This window comes from Macaca thibetana, chromosome 6 (genome assembly GCF_024542745.1).
Source record: "Macaca thibetana thibetana isolate TM-01 chromosome 6, ASM2454274v1, whole genome shotgun sequence".
Classification (NCBI taxonomy): Eukaryota; Metazoa; Chordata; class Mammalia; order Primates; family Cercopithecidae; genus Macaca; species Macaca thibetana.
This window is the reverse complement of record NC_065583.1, coordinates 99,924,630-99,942,066: the sequence shown is the minus strand read 5'-3', so window position 1 is coordinate 99,942,066 and position 17,437 is coordinate 99,924,630. Positions and strand designations below refer to the sequence as shown.

The 17,437-nt window shown below is 36.8% G+C and overlaps 1 protein-coding gene across 5 annotated transcripts in view; it reads right to left on the bottom strand.

The window, feature by feature from the left end:
* Positions 1 to 17,437, bottom strand: part of SSBP2 (single stranded DNA binding protein 2) — a 334,150-nt gene that overhangs the window by 199,565 nt on the left and 117,148 nt on the right. For 4 of the 5 annotated variants that reach the window (XM_050795692.1, XM_050795693.1, XM_050795695.1 and 1 more), the window contains exon 3: positions 6,373 to 6,434. The exons of the other annotated variant lie outside the window; for it this stretch is intronic. In XM_050795692.1, coding sequence (XP_050651649.1) covers positions 6,373 to 6,434 — 62 coding nt within the window. The remainder of the gene's footprint in view (positions 1 to 6,372; positions 6,435 to 17,437) is intronic. 5 annotated transcript variants of the gene reach the window in all.

Sequence of the window (17,437 nt, the reverse complement as noted above, 5' to 3'; positions counted from 1 at the left end):
TTTAAAGCCCATGGTAATGGCTAGCTAAACACAATAATCAGGGCAGCTTAAGATCTGGGCATTTTTCTGAAAGATGAAATCCATAGCTCTCATCAGTTCTCAGAGGACCCCATGACCAAAACTATTCAGAATCATTGATTTATATAGATGAATGAGGCACCTCAAAGACTATGTCAGTAGCTTTAGGGGAAAAAATATAAATCATTAAAAAACTATACCTATATATTTTGCATGTACTAGATTTAAATTGAACAAATATAATCTAGAAATACTTATGTGCCCATTACTTATTTATTTGATATCTCCAGCTAAGTACAAATTAAGTTACTTAAAATACCAACGCCATGGAAGAAGGGATCCCCTGAATCTAACAGCCACAGAAAAAGGAAAAAAAAAATGGCACATTTAAAAGCTGCACCGTCTGACAGTTGAGGTAAAAAAAAAAAAAAAAAAAAAAAAAAGCTACAGAAGCAAAAAGCCAAAGTATTGAGTAAGTTATTATCAAACACCTACAGTGTAGGAATAAGTTAAATTCATGAGAAAGCATGTAAAAGAGAAAGAGGTGCAAGAAACAAAAATTAATGCTATAATAGAAAACTCTTAAAATCCTCACTTTGTTAACCCACTGATCCAAGAGCATCAGACTCCTAAAATAGTCTCTTACGCCATTTGTAGACTTCATTGGAAACACACAAAATGAAAAGGTGTCAACAGGTGAGGAGACTCAATTACATTTGGAAAAAAAGTTAAGTATTGACTGGCTAGATCTGGATATCATAAATACTGTATAAAAAGACAATTTGACTTTTATACTATTATACAAAATGCCAGTCTTACACCCCAGGAAAACAGCACAATGATGATGCTTAACTGTAGTGAACCGTTGGAACAACTCTGAACCAAAAGACCGCACCTGTTCCTGCCCTACATACATGAGACAAACAGGGGAAACCCACAACCACAACTGACCAAGTGTGGGTTGCACTCACCACGGGACTTCTAGTACGGCATGCTTTCAGGAGAAAGATTAAAAACACGACAGCATTAAATAACGTTCCAAGGAAACCATGTGCATGGCACTCAGAGAGATTTTTTTCTTTTAAAGATGCTAAGAGACGAGTGTATATGGTATTGAGTAAGAAATTCTTTAATAGAAGAAATAGAAAAAAAAAAAAAAAACCACCTAACTTGTCCACGCAAATACATGGACTACCAATTGGTGCTGCAGAAAAGTCACATTCCTGGGCATACTGGCATCACTATGCATTTATAAGCTACAATATTAACTAGGATTTAAACAATGCCTGGCAATATTTTATGTGTGCTCCTACTCAGTTCTTTCTCTGGGTCTATTTAGAATTATTTCAAACTTTTCTTTAAAGACTATCCTTCACTCTCTTAAAAATTCATCATCACCATCATCACCACCACCACTACCCTCAGTACCCTTATGTCCTATTTTGCAGAGGAAAAAAAAGCTATCAGAATAAGAACTAATTTTTTTGAACCCTAGATCAATTTGACTCATCATCATTTTACAGATGGTAAAACTGAGACTGAAACAACAAAATCTTGCAGAAATGATAAGTAATGGAGCTGAGATACTGAATCCACATGTTTTCCTTTCTCCTTGCCTCATCCTGCATCTCCACAAACACCATGAACATATTGTAGAAAATTGGGAAGATAGAAGGGAAAGCTCTACTTACAAGTAATAGAAATACTTGCAGAAAAAAAAAATCCATCTGCAATCCCACCATATTAAAACAAAATTATTTTTCTTTGTTGTTACTCTTAATGCCCATTTATGCTACACTGTACATACAACTATGTCCTGCTTTGTTAAAATGTCTTAAACATTTCTTTTGTCATTATATAGTGTTCATCATAATTAAATGTGTAATAACAGCCCAAGAACAAATGTACTATAATTTTTATAACCCTTCCTTTTATTTGCACATTACCTAAACTTTTCTTTCATTTCTATTCTGTCTTCTATTCCAAACTCTCTTCTAGTCAAATGCAAAATACTCCATGGGACATTCCTCATGCATTTAGACAGTGAGTGGCAGGATTGAGGAAGATATGACATTAGGGGTAAGGACCTTAATCTAGGTTCCAGAAATTGTGAAATTCAGAAGGAAAGCCCTATGCAAACATTCCAGATTGGCAGAAGGCAGGGACATATAAGGAACAGTATTTTATTAGGAATAGAAGAAATGAACTTCTTGATACCAAACCTACAAACGTCCCTGCATCTCCTCTTGCCACAAGGGTAGAGATGGTCCTCTCCCCTCTCAGTTCCCAGCATTTGTGCTTTGGACCTCCTTCTCTCAGGCCTTGTGTGGAGTTTTAAACCACTAAACATCTCCTCTCCCCTTGTATCTTCAGACTCTGCCCCTCTACTGTCTCCTTCTCTTAAACACTAAACATGCAAATGTCTCTCCCATCTAAAATTAAAAACTTCTCTCTCTAATCTATACTATTCCTCCAGGTATCATTTCTCATCACAGATGAACCATTTTAAAGAGTTGACTATATACCATTTCCCACTTCCTACCTTCAAAGTCACTTCTTGATCTGAAACATTCTTGCTTCCTAGCCCATTACTCAGCTTTATAAGTCATTAATGGCCTTTCCCCAAATCCTAAAAGGACATATATGTTCTGATTACTTTACCTTGCAGTCACCGTTGTCACTACTGACCTTTCTTCTTCCTTCTCGAAACCCTCACTTATTCTTGTTTTCTATTATGCTACACTCTCCTGATTTTCCTCCTACCTTTTTAGCTGAGCCTGTGTCTCTCTTTTCTTTGGTTTTTTGTTTTTTGTTTTTGTTTTTGAGACAAAGTCTTACTCTGTCACCCAGGCTGGAGTACAGTGGCATGATCTTGGCTCACTGCAACCTCTGTCTCCCAAGTTCAAGTGATTCATCTGCCTCAGCCTCCTGAGTAGCTGGGATTACAGCTGCCTGCCACCAATGCCTGGCTTATTTTGCATTTTTAGTAGAGACAGGGTTTCATCATGTTGGCCAGGCTGGTCTCGAACTCCTGACCTCAAGTGATCCACCCGCCTCAGCCTCCCAAAGTGCTGGGATTACAGGCATGAGCCACCATGCCTGGCCACTTTCTTTCTCCTTTACAGCCTCTTCTTCCTCCTTATTCCTTGGATGTTAATATTGCAAGGTTTCTGTACAAGGCTCATTTTCCTCCCCACTCATGGGTAATACCACTCAACTCTCTCTCTCTCTCTCTCTCTCTCTCTCTTTTTCTTTTTCTTTTTTTTTAGAGATGAGGTCTCACTATGTTGCTCAGGCTGGGTTCAAACACCTGGGTTCAAGTGATCCTCCCACCTCAGCCTCCTGAGTAGTTGTTACTATAGACACGCACCACTGCACCCAGCTTCATCTCTCTCTCCTTTAAACATCAGACCCATGTAACAAGCTGCCTGCTCAACATCTCCACTTGGATGGCACGTATTTCAGTTTCAGCACACCTAAACAGCTGAACTCTTCACCAAATCCTACCACTTCTACTTCAAGCTTATATCCCTCAAATCCTTCCGCTTCTCTTCCTCCCCACTGATGATACACTAGTTCAAGTAACCATTCTCTACTCCTTACCGCAAGAGCCTTCTAAGTGCTCCTCTATTTCTGGACTTATTCCTGTTCCATCCATTATCTATTCTATAGAACTAGAGTGATATGGCTATGGTTGTAAACCTAAAATAAAATTGTAAGGTCCCCCAACCATCTGAATGGACTTCCTCCTTGGCCAGGGCACTCTTAAAATTTAACCTGAAAGACTGCTTCAGGCCATGACAGGAAGTGGGAGTGGGACTTGCCTCATTATACTCTCCAGTGTTAACATCAACACAGTCCTTAAAGCTGATAAGAAGCATTTACAATCTATTCTCTCTGAAGCCTGTTACAGGCTTCATCTGCACAATAAGAAATTTGCTTTCCATAATCACTTATCTTAATCCAGACAGTTCTTTTCTATTGATCCCAGGTCTTTAGATAAAGTCAACCAACTGCCAATCAGAAAATTTTAAAATCTATCTATAATCTGGAAGCCCCCGCTTTGAGTAGTCTTGTCTGTCTAGACTGAACCAATGTATTTCTTATATGTATTTAATTGAAGTCTCGTGTCTCCCTAAGATGTATAAAACCAAGCTGCACCCTGACCACCTGGTGAACGTCTTCCCAGGACCTCCTGAAGGCTGTGTCAAGGGCCCATGGTCACTTATATTTGGCTCAAAATAAATCTTTTCTAATTTTGTACAGTTTTACTCTTTTCTTTGACAATATATAAACAAACAGTATTACTCTCCTGCTTAAAAATATCTGCATTGTATTCTCTTTATAATTAAATTCAAATTCACAGTTTACAAATCCAGCCTCATCCCTAATCACTCTATCACCCCAATTTCCAACATAATGAATTTCTTTCTTTTCTTCCCATGTGCTATACTCTCTCTGCCTTTCACCTCTAGGTCACCGCACATGGTATGGTTGATCCAAAACATCCCCCTTCTCTCTCTCTCCATGCCTTTCTGGCCAACTCTTATATCTACTTAATGCCTTGGCTTAGCTATCAGTTCTTCCAGGTGAAATGTATTTGGCATGTGCCTATATGGGACTCTGCATATCCCCTTCAAATACTTCTTTCTCATTGCTTACTTCATTATTTGTTTTCCCCATAGACTGTTATCAGCAAGAGGATAGGGATGTGTGTGTGTTTTATTCACTGGTGTGTCCATAGTATCAAGCATAGTATCTGGCCCATACAAGACACTCAGTAAGTATTTATTGAGATAATGCAATAAACTTTACTAGGTTTGCATGGAGAAACATGCTCAAAGCCTATGAATAAATGAAACTTTAAAAGATACCACAATGTGGCAGAAATACAAGGGAATATAAAAGTATGAACATTACTTCTTCCAGGCAAAAAAAAAAAAAAAAAAATCTATTTGATTAGTTCAGTATCTGTTGAGCACTGTATCAGGTCACTGTTTCTCATGAATATGCTTTTCCAGCGCAAGAAAATGAAGATAAACTTATTTCACTAACTGCTTATTTGTAACTTATTCCCCTCTTGTTCTGGGGAGATTTGAGTTTGATGAGTAGCTGTTATTTTGGAACAAAATTGGCCTATTACAAGATTAACCTATTACATAAAAGATGCCAATCAGATTATTATCTCCCATTCCCAATCCCTTCAAGAGGAGAAGTGAGGGTTTGAAGAAGCTATAATGGCATGCCAACGCTTATAATTACCTATATGGTGGTCTAACATTGACGACTTGATAGCCCACTTTGTAGAAAGCAATCTTATAACTAGTTCGACAATCAGAGAGTCAAGAAAAAGTGCCAACCTCATTGGCCACTTCAAGACAAGAAAATTATCTGCTATGAAGGAATTGTATCCTCTCCTAAATTTTTTTTTTTTTTTTTTTTTTTTTTTTTGAGATGGAGTTTTGCTCTTATTGCCCAAACTGGAGCACAATGGCCTGGTCTTGGCTCACTGCAACCTCTGCCTCCCAGGTTCAAGAAATTCTCCTGCCTTAACCTCCCAAGTAGCTGGGATTATAGGTATGTGCCACCACGCCTGGCCAATTTTTGTATTTTTAGTAGAGACGGGGTTTCACCATGTTGGTCAGGCTTGTCTCGAACTCCTGACCTCAGGTGATCCACCCGCCTTGTCCTCCCAAAGTGCTGGGATTACAGGCTACCTGGGGTGAGCTACCACACCCAGCCCTCTCCCAAATTCATATATTGAAATGAAGGGTTGCGTTTTTAAATAAATTCCTGATTTGAGGGGGTGGGCATTACCAATGTGATGGTAGTTGGAGATGGGGTCTTTGGGAAATCCTTAGGTTTAGATGAGATCATGAAAGTGGGACCCTCATGATGGGACTAGTTCCCTTGTAAGCAGAGACACAAACAGCTTGCTCTCCCCAATATGTAAGGACACAGCGAAAAGGTGACTGTCCACAAGTCAGGAAGACAGCCCTCACCAGAAACTGATCATGCTGGTACTTATCTTGTACTTCTAGCCTCCAGAATTGTGAAAAATAAAATTCTGCTATTTAAGCCACCTATTCTATGGTATTTCGTTATGGCATCCCAAGCCATTATAGAATCGTACTTACAGTTGGAGATTCCACACACTGGTTCCAATTCCAGTTGAACTCAACAGTAGTATATTTAAGTTAAATTACACTAGTGCTGGTTTTTAAGGGTCTTTTAAAAAGTGCTACCTTCCAGAAAATTTTAGAAAATGAAAAAATAAAAAGGAAGCATGAAACCATAAACAGGCCTATTGAAATGCATCATCAAGCCAATAAAAATGGAATAAAGGATACTTACCACCACCAAGAATGTAAGAATCCTGGTGGTTCCCCCAATGTGATGTTTTTTTCCCATCTTATCTAAAATGAATAAAAGAGATATTACTTTCCTAATAATACTTTTTTCCACACATATTACAAAGTAATAATATTTCCATTTAAAATACTACGGTAATATTTGAATTTTTCATCATTTTCATATTATTTTTTACCCAAGTTTTCCAAGTACTCATTTTACATAGTGAGTTGTTGACTGGATTAGTCTCAGAGAGATGTCACCATTATTTTCCTGAATTTGTTTCATACTGTGCCAGTTGTAAACTCCAGTCTTTCAGTTTCAAATTCATCTTTCTGTGGTCTTTCAGATGCTGAGACTGGAGATCCATACACTACCTCTGTCCTTCATTAAATGGCTTCCTGTTAGGTCCCATAAACTAAGAGAGGCTCTAGAGAGAGGCTGGAAGTAAGAAGAGGGGAGAATGGATTTGTTTCCTGTTAGCTTACTATTCCTGTCAGGGTGACCCCAGTTGCAGTTCATCCAGTGATAATAGCTGTGACAATAGCTGGTTCCATTCTAGCTTTATCCCACACAACCAGAACCAGTCTCTCTGTGCCGCTCAGAAGTATCAGCACAGCTGGGCAATATCTCTCTTCAGAAGTTAAAGGTAAATTTCAGCTCTTCAAGTACCAGCAGTCCCACACACCTCCCTTTCCTTAGAGGTCTAAGATTCAGCTGAGGTTTCTCCTCCCATTTTTTTGATAACCGCAAGCTCTTCCTTTTGGTGCCTCAGCCCTAGCGATTGCTCACTGCAATTATTGATTTTATGTAACTTCTGTGTGCTGTTGTTGCTTTCTTTTAAATCTGTTTAGCTATTTCCATATATTACATTCCCTGTTGAAATTCTCAGTATGCTTTTAATTGGTGTGGCTGTATTCTGATTGATACATCACTTCAAATGCCCTCTCATAAAATAATAAAAACATCTTCATTTTAAGCAGAATGGGACATGGGCATAAACTTTAACTTTCTAACATACTAGCTGTGTGAAGTTGGGAGAGTTACTTAAGTCTTCTGTGCCTCAGTTTCCTCATCTATAAAATATGGTTAGTAATAGTCACGTATATCACAAGGTTGTTGTGAGGAAAAAACTGGTTAGTACATGAAAATCACTTAAAAGAGTAACTGACAGGCCGGGCTCAGTGGCCCAGCTACTCCGGAGGCTGAGGCGGGAGAATCACTTGAACCCGGGAGGCGGAGGTTGCAGTGAGCCGAGATTGCACCACTGTATTCCAGCCTGACAGAGCAAAATTCCGTCTTGGGGCGGTGAGGGGTGGGGGCGTGGGGAGTGGGAAGAAAGAGTAACTGACATGCAGGAAGTGCCTGGTAACTGTGAGGTACTAATTTTTTTTTTCTTTTACCTAGGAGGGTATTCCTGTAAAACTTCATTACATCATCATTGTCACCAGCACCCACAAAATTCCAGTGATATTCCATATAAAAATATTCAAAGTATTTAGGGTTGTGCCAAACAATTTTAACTTACTAATCAGAACAGTTTTCATCTTGCTGGAAACCATACATATAACTAGGAAAAAGGAACAATCAGAGTTGCAACTAAGGAACAATTGTCTATGCTCGTAGTATAAATGGAAAAAGTAAAAATGAATCATTTAAACAGAAAATTAAGCTTCTATTTAAAGTCATTTCAGAATTAGTGTCCTGTTACACTGAGTTATCATGTATACCAAATTCAGATCACCATTAAAATCCCATAATGAAGATAACTCAATTTTGAGGTTTTTCTTTTCTTTCTTTCTGTTTCTTTTATTGAATCAGAAGGTATTTCAGGATCTTAACGCACATCAAAACCACCATTATTAAATAGGAACATCAGTTATCACCACTCACCCAGAAACTTGCAAGAGATTAGGCTTAATATGTTGACTTCAAATTATATCTTAAGGGTTGAGTTTTTAAATACATTCCTGATTTGAGGGTGTAGGCAGAAGACGACATGGGTCTCTCATAAAATAAGAGTTTCTAAAAGATGCTGACATTAACTTTCTAATTGTTTCCATTTCAGCTAAGTTAGAGTTTACTATAATAAAAATTTAAAACAAGATCAACATCTCTAAAAAAGTAAAAGTTCTGACTAAATACTTTTGGATGAGTGTCCGGTTAAGTATTCATACAGTGCCTTTTCTAAGCACTGGATAGCAGTAAACACAAAAGACAGAAATCCCTTCCTTCAGGGAGATTACACCTTAGTAAGGAAGATAGACCATGAACAAAGAAACAAACAAAAAAGTAAATTGTGTTTATATGAGAAGGTGACAAATGCAGTGAAGGAAAACTAAGCAGAGAAGGGGGATAAAAAGAGCAGGAAAACAATGAAGTGGAATTACAACCTTAAATAAGGAGATCCAGAAAGACCTCAAAAAAAAACCTCTGTATATAAGTATATGCCTTAGTTTTTTTTTTTAGCTTAAATAATAAAAATTATGTAACAAGACCCCAATCAGTAAAATATGCCCAGAGGCCCTTAATACTACTAAGAAATGAACAACTGTAATTACAGATTTCAAAAAAATGCAAGGAATTCTTTCCATCATCTACTATGTAAGAAGTTAGGAATTCTTATCCCAAAAGGACTTTTTAAAGAAGTTTTAAAACAGGAACTCGGAAAGTGGTCCTAAATATAGAAACAAACAAAAATCCTCTCTAATAAAAAGATGAAAAAAGTTAAGTGCCATTAAAATCACTGAAATTGGTTGGATTTTTAGAGTTCTTAAGTACATAAAGTATAAATAAATGGGAACATTGAAGTAAAACAAGTAATTTGTTCTCAAAAAATAAAGAGAAATTTTTTGAAGATTAGAAATGTGGCCAGGACGGTAGCTCATACCTGTAATCCCAGCACTCTGGGAGGCTAAGGTGGGTGGATCACTTGAGGTCAGGAGTTCGAGATCAGCCTGGCCAACATGGTGAAACCCCGCATCTACTAAAAATACAAAAATTAGCCAGGCATGGTGGTATGTGCCTGTAGTCCCAGCTACTCAGGAGGTGGAAGCAGAAGAATCACTTGAACCCGGGAGGCGGAGATTGCAGTGAGCCGAGATAGCACCATGGCACTCCAGCCTGGGCGACAGAGTAAGACTTTGTCTTTTTTTTTTTGAGACGGAGTCTCGCTGTGTCTCCCAGGCTGGAGTGCAGTGGCGTGATCTCGGCTCACTGCAAGCTCCGCCTCCCAGGTTCACGCCATTCTCCCGCCTCAGCCTCCCAAGTAGCTGAGACTACAGGCGCCCGCCACCACGCCCGGCTAGTTTTTTTTGTATTTTTAGTAGAGACGGGGTTTCACCATGTTAGCCAGGATAGTCTCCATCTCCTGACCTCGTGATCCACCCGCCTCGGCCTCCCAAAGTGCTGGGATTACAGGCTTGAGCCACCGCGCCCGGCCAGTCTTAAAAAAAAAAAAAAGTTAATAATAATAATGATAATAATGTAATAGCCATTTTGAAGCACTAAAAGGAAAAATTCCAAGAATTAATGAACTTGAAGTTAGAAAAACTACCTATGAACAATAAACCAGATCATATAAATGTAAGCCAGATCCTAATTTTAATTATCCTAAATGGTAACACAAATAATTTGTATATCTATGCCACCATTTATCTGATAATTTCAGTTCATCAACATTTTATATTACCTTGGTTCATAAAAAATAAGAAATAGTACTTAATGAGATTTATGAGAAACAAAACTCTGATGTCCTGCTAAAATTTTAAGTTAGCCAAAAACCTATGTCTCATCCTTCTATCACTTTTCTCTTACCACTTTTTCACTAGTTGGTATCTTCTTGAAAGAACATAAGAATAAACCCTCACCGATGTACCCAAACACACTAACATTCCTAATCACTAGAACCATCATAATCATATGACCAGCAAATTTTTCAAGGTAATATCCTTATGTTTCACCTCACTTCATCTTGACTTTACATAATATGGCTGTGAAATAAACAGATTTTACTACACTCAGTTAAAAGAAGAACGTGACATGACTTATGGAGGAGTGAAAATGGTATGACTAGGTTTCAGTGCTAGGGTGTGCTGCAGGTAGGATTAGACTCACAGTCTATGAGACCCACTGCCCCTCATCCTTACTAAGCAGCTTCCCCTCTCGCACTTCCACAACTTCCACAGTCCATTTCCAGCTATCTTGGGAGATAAAGGACTATAGGAAACTACCTATATGGCTTATATTTGATATGGTCTTTTATGAGAAGAAGCCTGAGGTAATACATTTGTATTTTAAATAGTTTTACATCTTATTATTCCTCAGAGAAACTAAAAAAGCATCACATATATCATCATTTTATGCTCACAATATTTTTTACTACATAGTATTCATCCTTCTGTCCTCAAATTGCAAGTCTGTGCCAGAAGCAGGTAAAACTTCGGTCCATCATACTGAAGTTAACATAAAATCCACCCTTTTATAGTTATTGAATGAACCATACTCAAAGCTGTGTTTTAGATAGGTCCACAGAAGAGACAGTCTGTGTTTACACAGTGAATATTGCTAAGTCCAAATGGATCACTATTCTAGATACTACTTGCTTATAGAAAGCATAAAATGGTGCTCAAGAAGAGCCGAAATAGAATCCTGACCTGTAGAAAACTAAACCACATTCGCTGTAGCATTGTTAGAAAAAAATGAAAATTAGAAACAGTGTGCTATCATTAAACAGAATGAAATACAGCTACCTGGAAAGAGAATCATGCTCTACTGGTTTTTCAAGATGGAAATTTGGAAGGTTGGAGAACATTATATATAGCATAAAACCTTTCTGCTTGGAAAAAAAAAGTATGTATACATACATATGTGTACTTGTAGGTGTGTATCCATTTTTAAAAATCACATCAAGCCTACAACTATTATCTGTAACAGGGAAAAGGAGGACTTTCATTTTAAATTATATGTAGTTTAATTTTGTTTTTTAGCAAATATGAATTAATGATGGGTGGTGTTAAGGAATGGCCAGAAAATATTCCTAAATGTCAGCAGTCATGTTAAAAACAAATTTTCTGCTGTTTCTGAAGAGGCATTTTCTGTTGTACTGAGTTTCATGGGCTTCAGGCCTATTTAGGTTTTTGGGTGGCATCTTTGCCAATAACATTTTCTCTTTATTCTGTTTTTTCTTCTTCCATTATCCCAACATCAATATGTATCTGCCAAGTCCTAAGGCTTTTTGCTGCTTAATTATCTACCTCACTTCCTTCTGTCATTTGACCAGCTAGGGGCTGTATTCTCCTGTAACTTTCATGTAAATCTCAAGGCCCATTCCCTAATGCCATATTCTGCATTTGATGGCCTTGTCTATGAATACGCTGTTTTTATCATATGATCTAACATTTTCAGCATTTCTTCATAAATGTAAAACCAAACATTGAATCATGAGCAAAAGGTCTATCAATAGGAAAAAGATGTCTTATGGTTTAATTATGAAATATATACTATCTGATGGTCACATGTGCAAAATTTTACATATATATAACAATTTTCATTGAAGCACTGTTTTAATTGAAAGAGACTGGAAACACCTAAATGTCCATCAGTACAGGGCTGGTGAACTATATCATGGCACATTTCATAGAATGAAATATGCTACAATCATAAAAAGAGAATTATGACATTTCATGAACCAATATAACACAATTTCCAAAATCTAACAAGTGAAACAAAAATTAAAGCACAAAATGGTGTATAAGCTAACATTTGTACAAAAAAGAAAAAAAAACATATATATACATAAATGTATACAGGTATACACACACACACTTGCTTAATTTTTCATACTTACTTGCTTCTGGCAAGGTATACTGGTCATTTACCTACTATCTCTCAGCCCTACACCCACCCTTCTATACTCCGTTCTATACTTGGGGCTGGGACTCTGAAAATCACATTTCCTAGCCTCCTTGCCATTTGGCTTCCTGTTAAGTTCTGCCATTATGAGACACTAGCAGGAGATCAAAAAACAGGAAAAAGAGAAGCTTCCTGCCTCTGGCTCCAAAAGTGAAGCCAGGGTAGCACAATTCTGGATGTCAGCAGTACCTTTTTAGGGGTTCTAGTCTTGTCAATGTGGGACCTCTTCAGCAGATCCAGACCCACTTCCACAGTATCTCCAACAATGCAGCAGCAGCTTTGAAGGTTATGGGCTCCAAACTTTTCACAGTACCCATAAATCCTTTCATAATTTTTAATTTAAACAAATATCCAAATAATAACTTTAATACTATAAAACAATAAAACCAATTCCTGTGTTAAGAAAATAACCTGTATACCTATGTGTAAGTTTGTTTCTAGACTAAATTCCTGAGACTTCTAATTTAGATATAACCTACTGTTCCCACCAATTTTCTAAAATCTCTCATGTATAGAAGCATGAGTATATCTATACACTAAACTACATGTAAAAAATATTGAAATTGAAGTAAAAATTTTTCCTTTCCTTTTTTTTTTTTTAGACAGAGTTCCTCGTCACCCAGGCTGGAATGCAATGGCACGATCTGGGCTCACTGCAACCTCCACTTCCTGGGCTCAAGCGATTCTCCTGTCTCAGCCTCCTGAGTAGCTGGGATTCCAGGAGCCCACCACCACACCCAGCTAATTTTCGTGTTTTTAGTAGAGACGGGGTTTCACCATGTTGGCCAGGCTGGTCTCAAACCCCTGACCTCAGATAATTTGCCCACCTCAGCCTTCCAAAGTGCTGGGATTACAGGCATGAGCCACCATGCCCAGCCCAAATTTTTACATTTTAATTCAAAAAATTAAAGGCAATAGATGTTTAACAGGAAAAAAAAAAAAAGGTGACTATACTCTGAAGCACATAATCTAAAACTGTGCTATTCAACATGATACCCAGTAGTCACATGTGGCTACTTCAGTTTAAAATTAAGTTAACTGAATGTTCCTCAGTTGCACTAGCCATGTTTAAAGTTCTCAATAGTCACACATAATTAGTGACTACCTTATTTGACAGCAAAGATTAGAGACCATTTCCATAATCACAGAAAGTTTTACTGAACAGTGCTACTTTATCTTAGAAGAATGAAAGAAGTATTCCTAAAGAGGACCACCTCTTATTGGGAAAACTTCTTAATGGATCCTTTCTATTTTTGTTTTTATTTTTTGATACAGAAAGACAGAGGCCACTAGGAATTGTGCGAAAGGAAGAATGCAGAGAGGAAAACAAATAGTTCACTTTCTATGTAACAAGAATTTAGGAAGTTGCTAATGGTCTCTTGCGAAGAAGCTCAGGGGTCTGGAAGGATTCAGAAAAGGAAAAAATGAGACAGGTTATGAGAAGTCAACAAGATAGAAGGCAAAGGCATGCTGAGGAAAACAGCTAGTGAAAAATTCCCTGTGGCAATGAGATCAAAGAATTTAAGGTAACTTATGTCTAGTATTCAAGTTAATGTTGGTGCCTATACTGTACAATGCTTAATCTTTTTGGTTATCCCTCAACCTTACATGAGAATCTTTCATACAAAAGAGCAACGAATTAGTGGACCTCTGAAACCATGAGAAAAAAAGAAAACTTCAGGCATATAAAAGGGATAGACCGTAAGAGGGAGAACCAGAATGGGGCTATAATCACTCAACAGGAGCAAGAAACTACAGCACAAGAACCCTAAGCACCCAATAAAGTCTCACAGATACTGGGGAAGACTCACGACAACCTACAATATTAGGAATTAGAGCTGGAGCCATTTTTATAGAAAGGGTAACACCAAACAGTAGGATTATAGGCCATCCAAGTGACAGACACTTGGAACACACATATACACATCAGGCATATATTTATGCCTCTATTCTTTTTAAATAAGAAACTATACAAGATAGAAAAAAGTTGGTCAAGATTTTTTAAAATGACACTTTTGAGCATTTACTATATGTCAGGCACTATTATAAGCAATTTACATATACTAACTCATTTGAACCACAGCATAACTAAAGTATTGTCACAATTACCATTATCTTATAACTAGGAAACTGAGAAAGTAAATAAGATGTAGAACATAATTTAAACCCAGGATGTCTGGACCAAAGCAATTGCTTTTACCTCCTATACTATATTGCCTCAAAATTAAAGTTCAAGTGACCGGTTAGGAAATACTAATTAATCTTTTCTCTCTTCCTATACATAAAAGACAAACAGAACAGTTTTGGAGTCTATGATGCTCAATAATTTAGCAATCCTAATAAAATCTGAAAAAGGAATCCCTTAGATGTGTTTAAACTTATATTTCAGGCTAACTTGTTGGCTAACTTAGGACAAATAAGGGCTAGTAATAATGCAAAAATTTTAAGAAAGGGAAAATATCTAGAATTGTTACAAAACTCTAATTCTTAATTTCATTTGTCAAGGAGATTGAGCCTTATTCTGAGACATGAATACCATGCAAAACTTCAAGGAAGAGCAGCCATTATCTTTGTACAACAAAATGATATTACCAGAAAAAGGATAGCTTCTAATGAACCTAAAGTAACAAAAGTTAATGCAGAATTGGAAAGAAGATTCCTTAGCATTCTGTTTGTAATTATTAAATGTTGAAGAATAACAAAGATAGAGCAGAGGAAGGGCTTTGTATTGAGAATATTTCTAAATAATATTCAGTTTTTCCCCCTTGGGAGTAAAAAAAATGAAAAGTCACATAAACTACATTTTAGACTCAGGTAGTGGTTTAAAAATCTATCATGAATCAGAGGTAACACTGAGCTAGCTGGCACAACCTAGTTAGAGAAACGTTGTTAATTCTATTGTTAGTCCATTTTTTCTTTCAATTAAGAAAAAAAATGACTGAGTTAATAATAATGTGCCCCACTCTTCTGACTGATAACAAAAGCTATCAAGAGCAGTCCAATTTCTGATAGCCCAGGACAAGGGCATTTTTAGAAAATCAAGATTGGGCAGCTGAGATACACATCTTGCTTGTTCAGATAATGCCTGGAGTTCTAGTTGGCCTTCTCGCAACTTCACCCAAAAGAACAAGCCCATACTAATGAAAGAAGTGACCCAGCACAGTAAAACCTGATTCAGAAGAACTCATTAACATCACGGTCATTCTTAGTCTCATCCATTCAGAGGGAGAACGTCAAATTTGGAAGAAGTAGTCTACTTTGCCTTGAACCAGGGTGAGAACATTGGATAACGTTATAATAATTGATAACAATTGGTGCCATTTCAGTCATTTCCTTTTTATTATAATAATCAACTCAAATAAGTAGGTCTCCCTATTTTACGTTTCAATGGCACTATTTTGATTTAGGTAAAAACCTGGGGGTAGACTAGGGAGGGTTTAGGTAAGATTGTTTTTTTACTACTCAGACTAGTTAAGAAGTCATTCAAATAAGCAGCCTTAAATTTTCCACCTGATCCAAGAGAAAATCAGAGAGGAAGCAACCCTCAACAGGGTACAGAGCTCTAAAATATTATATTCTCCTTTTTTACCATCCATGGTTAGGGGCAAAGGGAACCAAGACACCAGAGTACAAACCTAATGATGTCACATATTTTTATATATATATATATATATATATATATATATATATATATATATATATATATATATATTTTTTTTTTTTTTTTTTTTTTAACTTGAAAACCTTCAAAGGCTCCCTTTTGCCAAAGATAAAGTCCAACTTCCTGGCATGGATGCAAAGGTCTTCATGTACAGTTGCCTGTGGATTGTAATATCACCTTAGTTGAAACCCCAGGAAAACCTTTCTAGGAAAAGCTATTTCTAAGGTGGAGAGGGGAGGAGAGTTTAGGTAGAGGGAATATGCCACTGAGTAAAGCCCAGATGACAGAAGCCCTAAGGTATACAGGGAAACCCAAGCAGCTGGATACTGTGGAACGTAAAATGTGAGGGAGGAAATAGCGAACTATTGTAATTTAACCAACTGAAATTATCAAGAACCCTTAGGATGTACTCAGCAATGGCTTATCACAAATCTATCTCCAGGCTTCCATCTTTTAAGCTCAGATAATTTAAGAGAAAAGATTTTCTCTTCTTTATTTTTATTTTTAAATAACTGCACAAATAATATATGTATTCCTTGTTTAGAAGAATTCTATAACTAAGGATAAAATCCCTTTGAACCCTTTAATATCCCCACTCCCAGAAACAACTAGTCTGACATGTATATTCTTTCAGAATGTTTACTATACATTCGTAAATATGTACCCACAAAAATATATAGTATTACTTTATGTTCTACGGTTTCCAGATACATGGCATACTTCGGCTTTCTTCTTTTACTAGACAATGTTTTAGAAGTCTATCTACGTAAGTCCAAATAGATCTAACTTATTATTTTACATTATAGAAAACTTAACAGCTCAATTAATTTAGCTATTCCCCTACATTGGTTATTTAGGTGTTGACAATGCATTTTTACAGCACCATTCAGAGTTTGGCAACCTAGATAGGGAAGAATAGTTCTGAAAATCACATACACTCATCTCCAAAGTCAAGAAATAATGTGTCTTCTTGGTGATAATAGTTTGTTTTCAGTTTGATGCATCTTGTGAAAGTGAGTTAGACTAATAATTAAGAGAAATCCTCAGTTTTTGGATTCAAACTGCAGCCAGAGAAAATGAAATAACGATAAATACTTGTCAATATGTGTGAATCTCTTCTGAAATTCTAATTTTATTTCCACCAAACAGTCCTAGAAATTCTGTATATATATTTTTCACTGAACTCAAACCCTAGGAGTCTAGTATCTAGTGATTTGCTCAATTCACATAATCCATTTGAATCTAAATACTTGAACTTCCTTGAATAAGTTAGCAACATTTGTCTTTTTTGATGAGGTTTAATAATCACTGTATCTAATATCTTACAATGTTGGTAAGAAAATATAGTTTTGGGAACCCTCGAGGATTAAGTGAATTGGGCTAGTTCAAAATGGTCCTTGATACAAGGAAGGAGATCATTGAGGAATCTTTTCATTAAGTTTCCACTGCATTAAAACAAAAATTTTAAATTTCCAGAGTACACTATAGGTTCTT